The 19013-nt window shown below is 41.3% G+C and overlaps 1 protein-coding gene across 16 annotated transcripts in view; it reads right to left on the minus strand.

Annotated features, from left to right (window-relative positions):
- Positions 1-5039: 5039 nt before the first annotated feature.
- Positions 5040-19013, minus strand: part of BAZ2B (bromodomain adjacent to zinc finger domain 2B) — a 188031-nt gene continuing 174057 nt past the window's right edge. For 12 of the 16 annotated variants that reach the window (XM_081187187.1, XM_081187193.1, XM_081187188.1 and 9 more), the window contains 6 exons: positions 18176-18486; positions 17648-17783; positions 13207-13353; positions 9095-9360; positions 7383-7526; positions 5040-6501 (listed from right to left, as the gene is read on the minus strand). In XM_081187187.1, coding sequence (XP_081043313.1) covers positions 6348-6501; positions 7383-7526; positions 9095-9360; positions 13207-13353; positions 17648-17783; positions 18176-18486 — 1158 coding nt within the window. In that variant the 3' untranslated portion in view covers positions 5040-6347. The remainder of the gene's footprint in view (positions 6502-7382; positions 7527-9094; positions 9361-13206; positions 13354-17647; positions 17784-18175; positions 18487-19013) is intronic. The other 4 variants (XM_081187186.1, XM_081187185.1, XM_081187184.1 and 1 more) reach the window with 1 other exon arrangement.

Raw genomic sequence — 19013 nt, forward strand, 5'->3', positions numbered from 1 at the left:
TGATAATAAAGGTTTAGTATTATTATTATTGCTGTTCTGAGTACAGAATAATAAGCAAACCAAAGTCACTGTCGGAGGTGATAATATGTGTTTTTGTTAGATGGGTTGCTCTTTTGGCTTGGCATAATTGTTACACATCTGTAAAAAAGAAACGGCTGGTTAGGATCTGATTAGATTAAGAACAGGAGAAGAGCCTTAGCATCTCTATTTCCCACAGTGGTGGAACAGATGTTTAGAGAAGGCTCCCAAGCAGGAAGTAGAGCAATGGCACTATTGCACTAAAGTTTCCCAAACTGGTATCGAGATATGCTACCTATGATCCTAGAGAATAGTACACAGTGATTATGACTAGTAGCAATTGCTTTATATCCATGAATTTTTCTAATCCTCTTTTTAAAGCCATGTAAGTTGGCATTTAACTGTGCTGTGAAGTAGTGTTTCCTTTTGTCTGTCCTTGTCCCCCCCCCATTTGTAATATACACCAGTCATAAGCAGTTATTCATATACAGCTGTTTCCCCCCCAATCCCCCCAAGAAGCACCAAAAATATAATTACATTTAACTTTTAAATCATTTTAAGTTTTAAAACCAAGGTATCATTCCAGAGATTGCCACGGGACCTCAGAGGCCTATAACCACGTTCTGTCAGTGTTAACACTTGTAATGAAACCATGCCATGTTGATTAAAAAATAAGTGATTTTCTTGCCTGTTCAACTCTAGTACAGTACATGGGTTCTAAGTTTGTCCATTAAGTCCCAGAGTTGTAAGATCCAGATCCCAAACAAGTCTGCATTTAGAGTCTTCCAATACCTTGCAATAGTAAGCTGTGCAGACTTCATGAGCTGCAAGTACAAGTTTTGTTCCCTCAACGTATGTAAACAACTACAATAAGCAGTTGCCTGGGTGCCTGTAGTAAGTGTCACTTTCAGGCAGAGTGCCATGTAAGTGATACATTTCAAACAACTTCCAGAGGAACAGGTTTATTATATTTTTTCAGAAAAACAACCAAAAGTCTTGTAGCTCCTTCAATACAGTGGTACCTCGGGTTACATACGCTTCAGGTTACAGACTCCACTAACCCAGAAATAGTACCTCGGGTTAAGAACTTTGCTTCAGGATGAGAACAGAAATCGTGTGGTGGCAGCACGGCAGCAGCGGGAGGCCCCATTAGCTAAAGTGGTGCTTCAGGTTTAAGAACAGTTTCAGGTTAAGAACGGACCTCCAGAATGAATTAAGTACTTAACCCGAGGTACCACTGTATTTAATATTTATTATGGCATGAGCTTACGTGGACCAAAGCCCAATATTAATTTCGTAAACTGATAAGGCTGCTTTAAAATGTATTATAGTACTTTCACTGACCTCCACATAGATGCAAACATGATACTCTACAATATATCCTCTGTATCAGGTTAGTTTGACTACTAGTGTGTCCTTCTTTGTTTTCAGCTGTTTTATTTATCTGGGATCTGCTGATGCAGTAGAATAAATATATCATCTTTATGGCAATATAAATGTATTTTATATCACAGCAATGTTGTTTTCGATGCATTTCTAAAGTTCTTTATATTCACTAATAATAAATTATTATGCTTGACAGTGGTGTAAATATCAGTTGATTAAGTATGCTGGTTTTGCCAAGTTATTGCTCATACTGAGTGACAGAATGTCATGGGAATTTGTGGTTCAAGCCTTTTCACTAGTTTTCTTTATAAGTTCTCCAATGTGGGTTTGTTGGGTCCCATGTCCAAGACACTGGCCAATTCTGAATGGGGTTGCACTCACTCTGAAAGTACAGGTTCAGGGTCTGAGGTTTCTCTTGGATCCATCTTTGTTCTTGGAATTTCAGATAGCCTCAATGTCCCTTTTACCAGCTACAGCTGGTATGCCACCTATAGCCATTCTTGGGCAGGAATGGTCTTGATTATTACAATGCACTCTTTGTGGGGCTATCCTTGGGTGGGTCCAGCTAGTACAAAACACTGCAGCTAGACTGTTGATGGGGATAGACTATAGCACAATGCCAGCACATATCTCCAGTGCTCAATAGCTTGCCCATATGCTACTGGACCAGGTCCAAGATTCCTGTATTAATTTACAAGACCCTCCTGTATACCCTGGGGACTACCTGATCCCTTGTATCCCTCAACCACGGAGATTTTCAGGGAAGTCGCTTTTAGTCACTGTGGTTAGTCACCACATCCATGAAATGTGGGTCCAATTTTGTGGAATTCCCTTCCAGCTGAGGTTAGACAGGCCCCACTCTGTTGAATTTTGGCATTTACTTTTATAACCTATTAGGCTTTTCAGCTGAATTCTGATTGAAAGGTATTAACTTATTGTTAGTTTTACTATATTGGGTCTTCAATACACCACTTAGACACACCAAAATGTTGAGATAAATATATATAGAGAGAGATTTCGGATTTCAATAAAAACTTAACATCGTATCTCTTTCCTTCACTCAGGCAGGGACAGTTTAGTTATAAGTAAAGGAAACTTCAAGGGGGAAGGGGAGGAAAATGAAAGGAATTTTAATTTTAAAGTGACTTTTAAAATGAGGATTTAGGTGGGTAAAAAATGGGTAGTTGAATCAAGATGGTTCTCCCCAGTTTGATAAAGAAGCTAGAGAAGCAGAGATAAAATGCACAGGTAACAAAAGAAATAACTCATTTCTATGCAAAATGAAAAGCAATGAGTGATGCATTCAATTGTTTGAAAATTCACAATAGGGAGTAGATTAAGTCTGAATCCTACTCATGCATCTGAGTTCAGTGGCATTTACTACTACTACTACTACTTATTATTGTTGTTATTATTGTTATTATTGTTGTTATTATTATTATTATTATTATTATTATTATTACTACTACTACTACTACTATTATACCTCACCTTTCTCCCTGACAGGGATTCAAAGCAGATAAAAAATAAGAACTTACAGATAAAAAGTAAGAACAGCTATAGAAAAGGTAATAATTAAAAACAAACAATTGTGAAAGCATTAGAGCTATATATAGTAAGAATTGCAATCTTAGTACATATTGACTGCCTTTGGCAACATATGCTTCAGAAACAAGGAAAAGGAAAAGGCATCTGTACACATTTGTGAATATATAAATTATGTATATTGCAAAGTGATGCATTTATCTATTTAAGTTTAATGTGTGCATGTTTAAAAAAGTCAGAGAACAATGTGAATTGTTTTCACAGCAAGAGGTTATGCTACAGTATGGGTAGACAGCATGAAATCCACTTGATAGCCTTTTTTGTTTTTTGTACTGTTTCCTACAAATACTAGAACTTGGGACAATCAAATGAAGCTGAATATAGGAAGATTTGGGACACACAAAAGTCCTTCCTCACAGTGCATAAACTATGGAATTTGCTCCCACAAGTGATGACCACCAACTTTAGAAGATTAGAGAAATTCATGCAGGGAAAGGTTCTCAGTGGCTACTAGTCAGAAGGATGGCTATATTCTTTTTCCACTGCTAGAAGAGTATGCTTCTGAATACTTGTTGGGGTCACAAGTTGCAGCCAGGTTCTGCTTGCAGGCTTCTCATAAGCATCTGGATAGGATGCTGGACTAGGCAGGCTTTTGGCCAGAACCAACCGTTTCCCTTCTTTTCTTATGGACCTATTGGTGACCTCAAAGGATATTGTTACCTCTGTGGATATATATGACTTAGGATCTGCTCTCTGGAGTGGGATCCCTGAGATCTAGTCCCAGTGACCACTTAGGTGGTTTTGCAATTGTTAATTGCCTCTGTGCTTCTATAATCAAAATTTGTTTTGTGGCTGCTAATACCCAATTATTACTGTTCTACTACTCCTCTGCCAGATGAATTGGCAAAAGTGAATTTTAAAAACTGATATTAAAAAAATAATAACTTTTTTCTTTCTATTAACAACTTTACACTTTTCAGAAGCACTCATTACAATTTCTAGTACGGAACTTGGCCATAAATATCAGTAAGTCAAGTAGAACAAATCTTCTTGTAAGCCTTTGTATGCTAGAGATAAAAGACTGATTTCTAATTTGGATAAAATAGAATTAAGTATTTCTGAATAATTTACTGAAACTAATTATCCACTCTCCAGTCACATGTATTAGGTAATACAACACAGAAATAAAGCTATTCTACTGCTGCATATCTAAAGAGTCTCTAGAAAGCCTTTTAAGAAAAAATTAAATCACTATGAGATTTCCTTGGAACAACAACAACAAAAACCATTCCATTAGTAATATTGAGAGCTTGGGCACCACTGAAAGCTTTCTGATTTTGATGCTATAAATACTTTTCCCAGTAAAGGTGAATTATCTTTGACATTTTACTACTGAAATACCATTATACAAGTGCAGCAGCCCTTGCACTTGGTTTAGTAGGAACACAATCCTACACACCCAGGATGGGGAACCCATGGTCCTTCAGACATTGTTGAACTCCAGCTCCCCTCAGTGAAAATGATGGTTATTGTAATCTAGAAACTTTCAAAGGGCCACAAGTTCACCAATCCTACTAACTGGGATAATGTCCCCAAAATTTCGTAGAGCTTACTTCTGAGTAGACATGTATAGGGTTGTACAACATGTCAGAATGAGCCTCAGAACTGCAGCCTAGACCAGGAGACGCTATGTAATATAATGGATGTACACATACAGGTTTGTGCAGAAAATGACTGTGCCTATCAAGATGTTCCAATAAAGTTTCTGAGCCTTTTGAACCACGAGGCCTTTGGTTTAGTCCTGCTGTAGCACTCACATAACTGAGTAATTCCAACTAGTATTGGGCTTCCATTAGCCAGCATTGTTATTTCAGACAGGCCTGAATGTGCTTTGGCATAACTTCATAGAACGGGTACCACAATCAAAAGCCATTTTAGCTTCGCTCTTTCCAGATCCTTTCCTTACTCTCTCCTATTCACAACTGCTGGAGGTGAGGTGGGGGAGATCTCGCTGCTAATTAGCAGCATTTTATTTATTTATTAAAAAAAAATTACTATATAGGGAATTAAAATAACCAAGAAAAAAAAACTGGTTTGCAAAACAGTCTTTTATTGTATCCGTGCCACACATACTAGTGAAAAATAACACTCCTAAAAAAAAGAGAATGCTACCTTTTCCACAACGTTTTGTTTTAAATGAAACTTCAAGTACTCTTACATAGGTACAAAAAAAATTCTGATCTATTTGCCTCCAACAGGCCACCACAACACACAGTAGATAAAACACAGTGGTTACAAATGTCTTTTTGTTATTTCTGTGGCAAGGCAAATGGAGGGAAATGTTTTTATGAAAAAATACTGTGTGCGTAGGAAATTGTCACAATTTTATTCCACATGGATACAAATGATTATACTTGAATCTGAGGCCCTGGTGGCTTGAAATTATATAACAAAATAGAAAAATGGAAAACTAATATCCCCTACACCCTGTTTTAAAGGCAGGCACTACAAAGATTAAGGAGACTCCACAGTGTTGGTAGAGGATAATTACTGTACAAGCCATATATCTATAATTACCTTAAGACTAAAATAAAATGCTACAGTCCTTCTAAGGCATAAACAATAATGTCTGCAAACAATATGTACACATCATACATATTTAAAAACAAGACTTAATATAAACAATAATGAACAGTATATACATATGTCTCATTTTCTTCACTGTCTTGAAATACAATTTAACTACACAAGTGATGCAGCAACATATATATAAATGTACTTGTAACTCTACAGTAAAGTTTAATTTTTCGTGCTTTTTACAGCACATCAGTGTAAACAGTTTTACTTGGCTTTGTTTTATATTTTAAAACATTCCTTGTTGTATTTTCAAGATTTAAAGCAATTTTATTTTCTAATTCTTCCTTTTCACAGAAAACGAAGAGTCTGGATGCTATTTAATCATAAATAATTCATAAAATTAAATACATTTACTAAAAAATAAACTACAAAGTAAAAAAAAATGAAAAATAGATATTTATTGAAAGGGAAAAGAGAACATTTTTCCCCAAGTAGAGCTCTGGTGGTTGAATATTCAGTGCGTTTTGATATATTTTAAATTGCTATTGCACTATTACACCCCTTATGTTTAAATTCTTTGGGTGTGCTTCCCTGTTCTACCTAAAATAGTTTGATAAAACACACAAACCAAGAACCAAGGGCCATGGTTGCTGTAGGAGTGAAGCCTTAGGAATTAGTACCACTCCCCAGTGATACTTTAAGGAAAAATAAAACAGTCATTAGTTATGCATGTGCCTTGTACTTTAATGTAAATACAGTTCACATTGCTGGTCTCATTTATCCTCATTTAATAAAAGAAAACATGTTGGACTGTGATCACTTCAGCTCACTTTGAAAATCTCTGTCCATTTTTTTTCAAAATGTTTCCTCATGTTGTGGCCAGCCCGGCCTATGTCAGAATCATCTTCATTAAATGTTTCACAGTTGTCAAACACAAGCCTGACATCTACAGCAAAGGCTTCAAGATTAGGATACCTGAAATATCAAAGAGAGCAAAATTTCCTTAAAAATACAGAACGGAAGCAAAGGATCTAAAACCTTCAACAAGGAGGAAAGATATAACAGGATTAATTTAGAACTGCACTTTGTTCATCTTAGATTTAGTTTCACTTCTTCGCTACATGTTATCTTAAACACAGCAGGTGCTGAATGATACTGGAACCACAGCTTTCAATGAAAGTAAAACTGAGTGGTTTGGGTCCATCCAAATGAACAGAAAGCCCATAAACGTCTGCAGTTTTAATGCAGTATGGGCAGCCATTTTACCCTAAGTAGCTCCAAAACCTCAGAGAGACTGAGAGAGAATGGGCCCAAGTCATTTCCAGGATTTTATGGACTCAGCATCACCACAGCCCTCTTTTGAGAACAAACTGCCACACCTAGTACCCACACATTAGACTGGACATGAATGTTATCTACCTGTTGCTTTGCAACAGATACTCCAGCCCTGACAAAAGCATATCCTTTTATGCCTGCACAGGATGTGGTACAGAAGCTCCTCCATTTGGTTTGTATGACCGCAGCAGCAACTTAGTCTGCCTCTTAAATATCTATGGCTTCATCCTGAACAGTGGCCTGGCCTAAATGGTCATTAGCACAACTCCCGGAATCAATTGCACTTTTGGTCCACCTCGCCAGACATCAGAGCTGGGCACTGGCTGGCCAATTGTCTACTCTTCCACCTACAAATCCTCTCAGCACCCCAGATCGTTCCCCCAGTGTTCTGTTCCAGTAACAGGGGAGGAAACCCGGAAATCTGATTTTACCCAATTATTAAATTTTTAAAAAGTTGATGCAATATTACATTGACTTTTTGGGGGGTGGGGGGAATGGCAGTTCCTTTGATTTTTACTTACTGTCCATTACTTAGCTTCTCTCGAATGGTGGAAAAATCCATGGGTTTCTTTATAACTTTCCTATACCCGGGAACAAGTTTCAAGTTTACAGGAAGCAGGAAAGGCCATGCATCTTCATGAGTTTCCAATTCAGACAGCAGAACACTAAGAAAGGCACACGCAAAAACAATCAATTGCTGAACAGCTTGGTGCCTCACATATTGTCTAGCTATACTTATCTATAAATACGAATACTGCCTGCTGTGAAACACACTGTACCAGTAGATAATAATTAAGTTTTATTTAGATTTTTGAAGCAAAGTTTCAAAGGTAAAACACACATTACTTGGGAGGAGAAATGAAAAGTAGAAGAGATTTCCACTAGTGGATGATGGTGATGATTAAAATTTGTATAATGCAGAGGGGGAAAGGTGCTGAAAGCCTAAATCTCAAAAGGAAGTGATCTTACCATGACAATATCCCCACTACCAAATCACCCTCTTCCTGCCCAGCCGAGAAAACAAGGTTCGGAGTGTGACCTGTCACATGTGTTGGACCAATGACATGTTGGCACAGCCTGTCATGGCAGCCATGATGTCCAGAGCCACCCCAGAGTTAACCGCTTGGGCATGGATGTTGAAGTTCTCAAACCTCAGCAGTCTGGGAGTCCTCAACGCTGTCTCTGAGACTACTGGGCAGTGAGGCGGGAAGTAAACCAGCAGATTGCCTAATCTGTCACTAACTGCCCGTGCCATGTACCCCTTGCCAGGCCTTCCCTCCCTTCGCCTTCCACAATAATTGGGGTCCCCCTTGCTCTCTCCAGATCCTCTCTTCCCAGGCACACCTTATGCCCCTTAATATGTAAAACAACAACAATCAAAAATTTAAAGGCACACAATTTTAAAAAGCAGTTAAAAACTATTTAAAACATTTTAAACAAGTAGGGCAAGGCCATACCCCGAGAAAATGATGTTATGGGGGTGGCTTTTGTTCTTGCCTCCTCCCAAAGCAGGTCATCTCCCCTGGGGGCATTGCTGCCCCCATTGACCCCGCTCCCCTGGTAGACTGAACGCAAGTGGCCTCTCAATCAGTCCGTCAGCAGGGGGTGGGGTAGACTTCCCTCTGCGAGCCAAAGGTGCAAAAAGGCCAGCTTCCTCAAGAGGAGGAGTAATTCCAGGAGCTGTGGAGGAGGGCCAGGTGAACAGCTCACCTTCTCCACTGATGGTCTCTGGCTGCTGCTGCTACGTTTGAGAGTGGAGTGTCAATTCTCTGGATATCTGGAACCAACCAACTGTCAGAGCCTGGGCAGCTGATCTGTACTATCAGATGACCCCCAAAAGAGCTGGCTCAGGCAGAAATTACATGAGATGTTTACATCCGAGTCTACCTCAATCACGTATAAAATGAATGGGTGCCCCCCCTTTAAGAACAAAAGGGACACAGGGGGGAAAAGAGCCACGCTTATCTTCATGCAGACCATCACCCAAACACCATTTCCTCCACATCAGGCTGGGGGAGAGGTAGCAGGGAGGCAGAATGATGAAGTTCCGCTCCTTTCATTCATTCAAGCTTTTACTCTACCATTGGGGTCTCCTCCACCTCTTTCTTACAAATGACTGGGACAGACCCAGGTTTAAACAAATAGGTCAACTGCTGCAGCACTGCGTGTACTTGGAGGGTTTCAACTTGCCCATAAACAAAACTGAAAATGAATATACCCAGCCAGCCGGTACCTGCATATAGCCATGTCCTTAGATTCATCGCGTTTAGCTTTCTTCACAGGAGAAACACTTTCCTGTTTTGTTGGGCTAATAGAAATATTTTCATCCATCTTTCTCTTCTTAGAGTCCATTTTCCCTCTTTTTACAGAGCTGCTTGTAGATGCAGAGTCCTCTTCTTCCACTTCTGCTGCTAATGGCAGTTTCTTGCCTTTCTTATGCTCGTTGCTTTTCTTCCCTTTGATCTGGTTTTTTTTCACTTTTAAAGTTTGACCACTTGCCTGTAGCAGGAAGAAAAAAATCCCAGTAAATGAAAACAAAAACCTAAAGGCCAAGCAAACATGCTTGGAATGCTTTCCCCGCTAAGGTGAATCTAGGCACATCACTGTTTTCTTTTCACGCGCCCCTTCCAGGATGCCCTCCTACCAAGAAAATTTATCGGCCCTTAGAAATGATGGGCATATTCTTACTGCATTTACCCCATAAATCAGTGGTCAGAATCAAAAGCACCTCAGGCAAAGGCTCTGCTTCTACAAGGGGGCTTTTCGCTCCTCTGTCCAGCAGAAGATTCCCTCCCCCCTGCCTTCCAAAAACCCTGAAGCAGCATCCTATGAGACACAAGGACTGCTGGTGGAAAGAAATACAGTGGTGCCTCGCAAGACGAAATTAATCCATTCCGCGAGTCTCTTCGTCTTGCGGTTTTTTCGTCTTGCGAAGCACGGCTATTAGCGGCTTAGCGGCTATTAGCGGCTTAGCGGCTTTAAGAAAAAGGAAACAAACTCGCAAGAACTCGCAAGACGTTCCGTCTTGCGAAGCAAGCCCATAGGGAAATTCGTCTTGCGGAACGACTCAAAAACCGGAAAACTCTTTCGTCTTGCGCGTTTTTCGTCTTGCGAGGCATTCGTCTTGCGAGGTACCACTGTATCCCATTTCCTGTGCACATACTGGTGCTTCCTGCTTGTGAATGGGGAGGGCAGGGAGACATTACATCTGGTCTGTTTAAAAATACATGAATATTTCAGACAGCAAAGTATTTGGGTGGCGGTATAAGAGAGCTTGATTTCCAGAATCCTCTTTAAACCAGGCCAATTTCAAGGCCACTCTAGAGTTCTACAGACATTGCCAGACAGATTCCCTTTTCCTCAGAGTGTTCAGTCTTCAAAGAAAAAAAATTAATCACTATAACTGTTGTGACGATTCAACACCGCTCTATCAACTTTAAACAAAGGCTGTAAATTTACAGTAAACAACAATGTACCAAATGGAAGCATGTAAATGGAAGTCTGTTTAACATTTTTACTTTAGATGTGGAACAAAGAGCACACTAATTAAACGGGTGATTGATACTAAAATGGAAGAAGCTGCAAATGAAAAGGGGGTAAAAACCACCAATAGACCCAGACAGATTACAAAACAATGCTTGAGAAAGCTAAGAAGTGAGATTCTATGTGACGAAATAAAGAGCCGTATTCATCTGAATCCAAATAGCTTAACCATGCTGTTCAGCATAAAATGGGGGGGGGGGGTTTGAGAACAGAGAAAATATTATACAAAAGTGATGGCTAGAAAAACACACACCATGATTTAAGGTTATATACACAAAAACATGCAGTAAATTAATTGGATAATAGCAGATGTCTTCCAGGAATACAAGAAATTTAAAATAGCAATTGATTGTAAGGATCCATGTTTTTTACATGGAATAATAACAAAAGCTTTGCAGCACCTTTAACAAATATATTACGGGATAAGTACTCATGGACTACAGTGCACCGCAGAACATCACAATCTTGCTTCTTTGCTACTTCCACCTTCATTATAAATGTGGATGAAGGAGGTTTTGCTCTATGCATACATTGGGAGATATCCAGCATTACTCATGCTCAGAGAAGATCCACTATTCCAATGAGACTTTTATGAATATAACTTAGTTGGATCCATCACTCATAGCAATAAAAAGAAAAATACATTCCTTAACACTTAACTTGTCTATTGCATTTTCTCTCTTGCCACTTAGGAAGTGTTCCCTTTACCCACTATATATCATTATGGACACAAAACATTTTGCATGTACTATACCTGTAAAAAAACCTGTTTAGGGGAGCTTTTAATATCTGAAGGACTATTGTATTTTAATATTTTGTTGTAAGCCAACCAAAGTGGCTGGGGAAACCCAGCCAGATGGGCAGGGTATAAATAACAAATTATTATTATTATTAATGGGATGCGGGGGGCGCTGTGGTTAAAACCTCAGCGCCTAGGACTTGCCGATCGCATAGTCGGTGGTTCGAATCCCCGCGGCGAGGTGCGCTCCCGCTGCTCGGTCCCAGCGCCTGCCAACCTAGCAGTTCGAAAGCACCCCTGGGTGCAAGTAGATAAATAGGGACCACTTACTAGTGGGAAGGTAAACGGCGTTTCCGTGTGTCACGCTGGCCACGTGACCCGGAAGTGTCTGCGGACAGCGCTGGCTCCCGGCCTCTAGAGTGAGATGAGCGCACAACCCTAGAGTCTGTCAAGACTGGCCCGTACGGGCAGGGGTACCTTTACCTTTTATTATTATTATTATTATTATTATTATTATTATTATTATTATTATTTGAAGAGGTCCTGAATGGCAATAGGGAAATGCAGAAGACAAATTATGTGTAGATATATCTAAATTATACTTCGTTTTGACACTGATAAATTTGATTTAAATAGTTTAGGGACCAGTTAAATTTAAAGCCATGCTAAAACGCATGGCAACTTAATCCTACATCTCAGTTTGCTGTGAAAGGCAAGTACACAAATTCATCAAGCAGTGGATTATACATATGTAAAAATTCTCAACCCTGCCCCAACCTTTCTGCTTCAGTTTTTCTTAGTTATCATTTTCTAATTCTAAATTCACTTTCCCAACATTTCCACGTCTGATTGCAATTAAAAAAAAAACAACCCTCAGAAATTACATCAGTATTTTAGCACATTTCACCTAATGTTCATTGTTTGCATGCAATTTTCCTTAATATACAATTTTTACAAGCAATGGTCATAATATAATTCATTTTGTTTGCTATTTTCACTTATATATGCATTTTTTATAATCCTCTGTTGTTGGGAGAACTACATTATAAATTCAGAAAAGGATAGCTGTATTTCAGTTCACACATTCATTTCAAGAGGTGCAAATTAGCTAGATTTGCATTAAAATGTGAACCGAGCCAAATTTATTCCCAGTACTTATTTGCCAAACACGTGACTATTTTGTCAATGAAGTAGAAGCTTGAATGGATGTTGCTTCAACACACGATGGCCAATATCCAGAGGAATGTGCACGGTTCCCACACACATCAGAATGATTGTCAGAGGATATTTATGCTTCTCCAGAAACTACCCCACAATATAAATAAAGCAGCACTTAAACAATGTCAAGCACAGAAGATGCATACTTTTTATACAGTCATACCTTGGAAGTTGAACAGAATCCGTTCGGGAAGTCTGTTCGACTTCCAAAACGTTCAAAAACCAAATCGCGGCTACTGATTGGCTGCAGGAACCTCCTGCAGCCAATCAGCAGCTGTGGAAGCCCTGTTAGACGGTTGGGCTCCAAAAGAATGTATGCAATCCGGAAAAATCACTTTGCAACATTCGGGAGCCAAAACGTCTGAGTTCCAGGGCGTTGGGGATCCAAGGTACGACTTTACTTATCAATTGGTTCACAAGATAAAATTACAATATAAAAACACAAAATAATCAAAATATAAACAGAAACAGCAAAAAAAAAACACAAACCCACACCCACCCCAATAAATACAGTTTAAAACAATTGAAACCCATTTCTAAAACATTTAAAAACACAATTAAAAAGCAGTTTAAAAGAATGTAAACAGTACTCTCTGCTGGGCAGAGAATTACCAGATAGGGAAGCATTTGTTCAATTTCTCCCCACGTTTTCAAGTCTTCCATGTATCATAGATGAAAAACAGAGGCATGTGTGAATGGTCACCCTATCAGAACATTTAATTTTTTTATGGACAGCTAAGTTTTGCAGAGTCTATGTGTGATTACTGCATGCATGGCAACTGCTGGAAAGCAACAGAACACTGAACTGGAGAATTTCCAAGGATTTGCCTTTAGGTTAGAATTACCTTTGCTATGCAGGCGGGACAAAACCAGTCACCATCTGGAATAGTACTGATCTTGGGTCTATGGCAGTAGGTATGGCAGCCTTTGTCACAACCATCACAAAGCAGAAGAAGCTCCTCGTTATCTCCTTTTCGACATATTTGGCAGTACTACAATACAGGGGAAATACTTTAATTATGGCATGTAGAAACATTCTATGCACCTATTAGAGAATAAAATGCAATTGAAAACTTAAGAAATTCTGAGTGTCTAAGGTTATATGGCTTGTTTACACCAAGTGTGGAGTACAGAAATGGCCAGTCAATCAAAAATTTCCTTTCAATTTTTCTCTTTATTATAGACTATTATAGACTAAATACCGTATTTTTCGCTCTATTGGACGCACCGGACCACAGGACGCAGTTAGTTTTTAGAGGGGGAAATCAAGGAAAAAAATATTATCCCCCCCCAGCCCCAAAGAGCAACGGACAGGCTGCATGCAGCCTGTCCACTTCTCCCAGAGCTTCTCGGGGCTGCGGGGGAAGCCCAGGTTCCCCCCCCCACAGCCCCAAAGAGCAAAGAAGCCAAGACAGTGCACGGGATCCATAGCCGCGCAACCTCTCCAGCCAGGAGCTAAACCTCTCCAGTGCAGCTAAAGAAGACAAGGCAGCAAGCACGATCCATCCCGCTCACTGCCTTGGCTTCTTCTTTAGCCTTGGACAGCATCTTTAGTCTTGCGCAACGGGATGGATTGCGCCCGCTGTCCACCGGGGCTGGACTAGATGACTCCTGGGGTTCCCTTCCAACCCTGCAATTCTATGACCTCGGAAGGTGTTTGGGGTCTCCACCACTGGAGGCTTTTATGCAGCGGTTGGGGGACCATCTGCCTGGCGTTCTTTAGCTGTGATTCCTACATTGTGAGGGGGCTGGGCTAGATGACCCTTGGGTGGCCCTCCCAACTCTATACAGTCCTACAGTTCTGCGGCAGGAGATCCACAGCCACTTCACACAATGCCCACTCCCAATTTTCATCAGAGAGACATGTGTCTCTCAGTACCCCCCTACCTGCCACACTTCCCCCACCCCACTTAAGCTGAGGGAATTACTGCCCAGAGAAACTCCCAGCAATCAAGGAGGAGGAATCCGCTGCAGCCGTGAGCAGCGGAGGATCCATGGTCCCCTTCCTTCTCTCCTCCGTAGTTGCTTTGAAGCAGGAAAGTGGGAGAGGAGCTGCTTACACGAGTGTAAGCTGCTCCCCTCCCACATTGCCGCTTCAAAGCAATCACAGAGGAGGGAATCCGCTGAAGCCTCCAGCAGCGGAGGATCCATGGTCCCCTTCCTTCCCTCCTCCGTAGTTGCTCTGAAGGAGGAAAGTGGGAGAGGAGCTGCTTACACGAGTGTAAGCTGCTCCCCTCCCACATTGCCGCTTCAAAGGGAGCCCGGGAGGAGGGAATCTGCTGCAGCCTCGAGCAGCGAAGAGGATCCATGGGTCCCCTCTTTCCCTCCTCCGTGGTTGCTTTGAAGCAGGAAAGTGGGAGAGGAGCTGCTTACACGAGTGTAAACTGCCCCCCTCCCACTTTCCTGCTCCAAAGCAATTACGGAGGAGGAATCCGCTGCAGCCTCGAGCAGCGAAGAGGATCCATGGGTCCCCTCTTTCCCTCCTTCGTGGTTGCTTTGAAGCAGGAAAGTGGGAGAGGAGCTGCTTACACGAGTGTAAGCTGCTCCCCTCCCACATTGCTGCTTCAAAGGGAGCCCGGGAGGAGGGAATCTGCTGCAGCTTCCCCCAACTCCGGCAGAAGCCGCGCGCTCTTTAAAGGGGCTGCGCGGCTTCTCCTGGCTTTTCTGGGAGGTGGGGGGATTCCCCCACCTCGTAGAAAAGCCCGCAGGAGCCGCGCAGCCTTTAAAAGAGGGTGCCGCTCTTGGGGGCTTTTCCCCCAGGAGGGAGAAGGGACTGCTGCAGCCAGTCAGTCCCTTCTCCCTCCTGGAGAAAAGCCCGCAAAAGCGCACGAAGCTTGTGTGCGGCTCTTGGGGGCTTTTCCCGCCTGCCTCCCCCCTGCATTCGCTCCATAGGACGCACACACATTTTCCCTTGCTTTTTAGGAGGGAAAAAGTGCGTCCTATGGTGCGAAAAATACGGTAATATATTTATTACAGATTAAACACTCTGCTGGGGATTCGCTCTTTACTTTAGGACTGCTCAGCTTGGGGGAATTTTAGGAATTTAAATAATTTTGTAACTATGAACAGTATTATTTCCCAAGACACTTAACACTGACATTCTACTGTATAGTGGGACTGCATCATACACATGGGTTACATTCCAGGGATGGCATGTATACACAAAAATGCATATACTCAAACCACCCCTGAGTGAGCATCCTTACCTTCTGGACCTGGCACATTGAGTGGGCCTTGCCTCCACCCCCCGCCCAGCTTAGTCCTGCTCAGCGCATGCGCTCCGAGATTCTCTAGCGAGATCTTACAGGGCCACTTTAGTTCTCGGGACGCCTCACAAGAGCATCCCAGAGCACACGCACCAAGTGGGACTTGCCCAGTAAGCAAGGCAGAGGAGCGTAAAAGATCTTTCCATGCCAGGAAAACACAGTGCAAAAAAAGCTTTTAAGCTCATTTAATTTGTGTGGTGTCAACTGCCTGGGCTTTCAACTGTACAAGGCTTAAATCACACAAGTTAACTGCGAATAGGACTCAGCACATGTAGTTCTGCTGGTGCAACAGGATTTCTGTTTCCTGTCCTCCCACCGTGCACCCCCAACATCTGCTCCAGAGTGTCCCCCAACCCTCTGGAGCTGATCTTTCGGGCACACATGGGGCTGAATGGGACAGGAGAGAGGGGTAGGTCTGTTGCACATAGGGAAGACCATCGCACCAGCAGAGCTGCAGGACTGGATATGTCCCTAAGTATTTTTCCTATTCTCCCTTATTCTGATATGGAATCTCCTAGGAACATTGTGCTACTCCTTTTTCATTTTTTGTTAGATTTGCAATAATTAGGTCAGACAAAAATGCGAATGCTACTGTAATCACACTAATGTAGGCGGGGGGAAATCAGGGGGAAAGCACTAGGAAATTTCAGATTATCAACATGTGGATAGTGAACAAGGTCTACTGTGCAGAAAGTAGATGTGCATTACAGAACACCAGCAATTCCAGTATCCTCAGTATTTTTTTTCATTTGGCCAAAACATGAAGTAAATAGAAGCTGATTTCAGAAGCCACACATCTAATTTCAACAGATCTAAATGCCAGAGACCACATGCTATTCTGTGCACAGAGCTCGTCTCCTGATATGCCGCATGGCAAAGTTAGGGAATCATGAAAATAACATGCAGAACCCAATGCAACAAAGCATTCTTTTTTGAGTGTTTGAGGTTTAACTAGGGGAATGCCAATTTTGTGTGGACTCCTCAAGTCCTGGAGCTCAACTCATAAGATCCCCATGCTAGCGCTAAAGAGTCACAATTGTCATCAGCCCCAGTAGTAAAAATAGGGGTGTTTACTTGCTGTTAAACAGAAGCAATGTTTACACTTTGGGAGTGTGATGGGATCCCCCCCCCAGTTTCATTTTAATCTCAGTGGAGAAACACAGTACAGAAACTATAGCATTTATAATGCCAGTGGAAAACTGTCTTAAGGTAAGAAGCAGCAATATTTACTTATTTACTGGCCATTGCCCATAATATAGATAAAATGTATGCTGGTAACATCATGGGTTATGTTATCAGGTAAACAGTAGGTTTATAAGTTTACAGTAAGTATAAAAGTTGGAGAAAGAATTAGTTAATTCAACAGTTCATATATTTCCATTGTTTAATTGTTAGCATTTCCCATTCATTGCTATAGTATAAAAAGCTTAATTTTCAGAAATCTGATGCCCAGGATTCATGCAAAATCTCTTTACATGCATTTGCATGCCTTTCATGAATATGCAATTAACACAGCAGTGCTTGTTAATTTGTCATTTCTATGCGGAGACGGACATTTCAGCCTGTGCGCCTGTACACTCGTCCAATCTGCACATACAGTTGTATTAAGTGGGCATGCAAAGAAGCCATGCACATCTTTTAAGCATGTACTTTGCATCTCATCTTTCTGAAAAAGCCTTTAATTGCAGTCTTTGACACTGAATCCCCATAATGGCAACACAGAAGGGGTCATTTTTTCATTAGCATGGTGACCTCTCCCAGAGAGAGGCACAGAAATGGCCATTCTAGTTTTTGGTTTTTGGAATACTAAGGTCAAAATATACCAGCAGAAGGGCTATTTGTCATAAGAAAGTTCAGAATGCTGAATTTGGCTACAAGAGAGCACAGCATGTGAATCAATGTAAAATGCACAATTTAACTTTTGTATTTTTCACAGGCAGCAATGAAAGATACACTATCAATTGAGGTATCTGGAAAAGGAGGAAAATAGGATACGTAAAAATCAGTTCACAACACTTACAACTTTCATAATAGATTTTTCCCATGCTATTGATTTCTGTAACTGCTGAATGCACAGAGCTACCTGTGCAGCACTGCGAGCTTCTGACAATGCCCTTCTCCATACCCTTAGCCCTGGAGCAATATCCTCTTCCATTCTGCATTGAAATATAGAGAAATTAAGCAGGTCACATCCATTTTCATCAGTTTCTGAACGTGGAACAATCATTGTCACATCGAAAGCCAAGCAATGACAAAAACGTACACAGCCAGTAAGGGTAATAAGGCTTAAGCAACTAAATTTGATGTAGTGCACAGACTGTGGCTACGTGCCTCAAAGCTTAGTCACAACCAGTTAAATGTAGGATAACTTTGCAGGATTAACATACATAACAGGGGGAAAATAAATCTTACAAAGCACCATGCATAATAACGTGATCCGTGTGGATCAAAGACATACAAGAAGATACATAGATAAACACACAATAGAAAATAGGCTCCAATTAGCAAAGAAGCACAATAATTTTTCAAGTTAATCTCAATAACCTACCCGTCACCATCACCACTAACGGATGGTGCAGGAGCAGGGACAGTAACTGTGCCCACATTATCCAGTTTGATCTGAATGGTGGTACTTAAGGGGCTCTTCAGATACCTTCGCTCTATGTTCCGCTCCAAGTCAGCAAGTCTGGTTACAGCTATATCTAGAGGGTTGTCACTCTTCCGTTCTAGAGTACTGCTACTGCCTTCTTCTCCACCATCACAATCACCATCACGCTTCTTGTGTAATTTAGTAATTGATTTATGTTCATAATATACCAGGTCTTCCCTTTCCGATGCTGGATCAGGGCACATCCAACCCTACATTTCAATAGAAAGGTTTCACATGTTTGTTTGCTACTGCAACCAACTAAGTATGATCAGTGGATTGTTTGCTTGAGTTAGCCCTCACACTGCGCTTCTGTTTCCAAATGCTCTCCGGGAGACCAGAAGCTTCTTTCCTGTTTTGCTTCGACTGGGATAACGTTTACTTTTAAAGAACAGAGCTTTACAGCAGCAGTGTTCTCTCTTACATTGTTTTGCACAAAACAGGCCACCAGTAAGACAAATCTTACATGAATGGTGCACCGTGATCACACCCACAAGCCGCTCACAGCATGGAAAGAGCATACCTAACTCAAGGCCCAGCTTCACAGTTCTGGCAACTTGAAGCTTTTTAAAACCCTGCAATAATTTTGAGAACCCAAAAGTGGCCAGATACGTAAATTCACATTAACCACTGGTGACATCTAATGCTATCTTATTGATTGCCGTGCCCAATGATGATGAGAACTGGAATCCTGAGAGCTACCTAAAGGTATGACCAAGGCATACCTCTTACTCAGTAG

Source organism: Podarcis bocagei (assembly GCF_964188305.1).
Source record: "Podarcis bocagei genome assembly, chromosome: 1".
NCBI classification, from domain to species: Eukaryota; Metazoa; Chordata; class Lepidosauria; order Squamata; family Lacertidae; genus Podarcis; species Podarcis bocagei.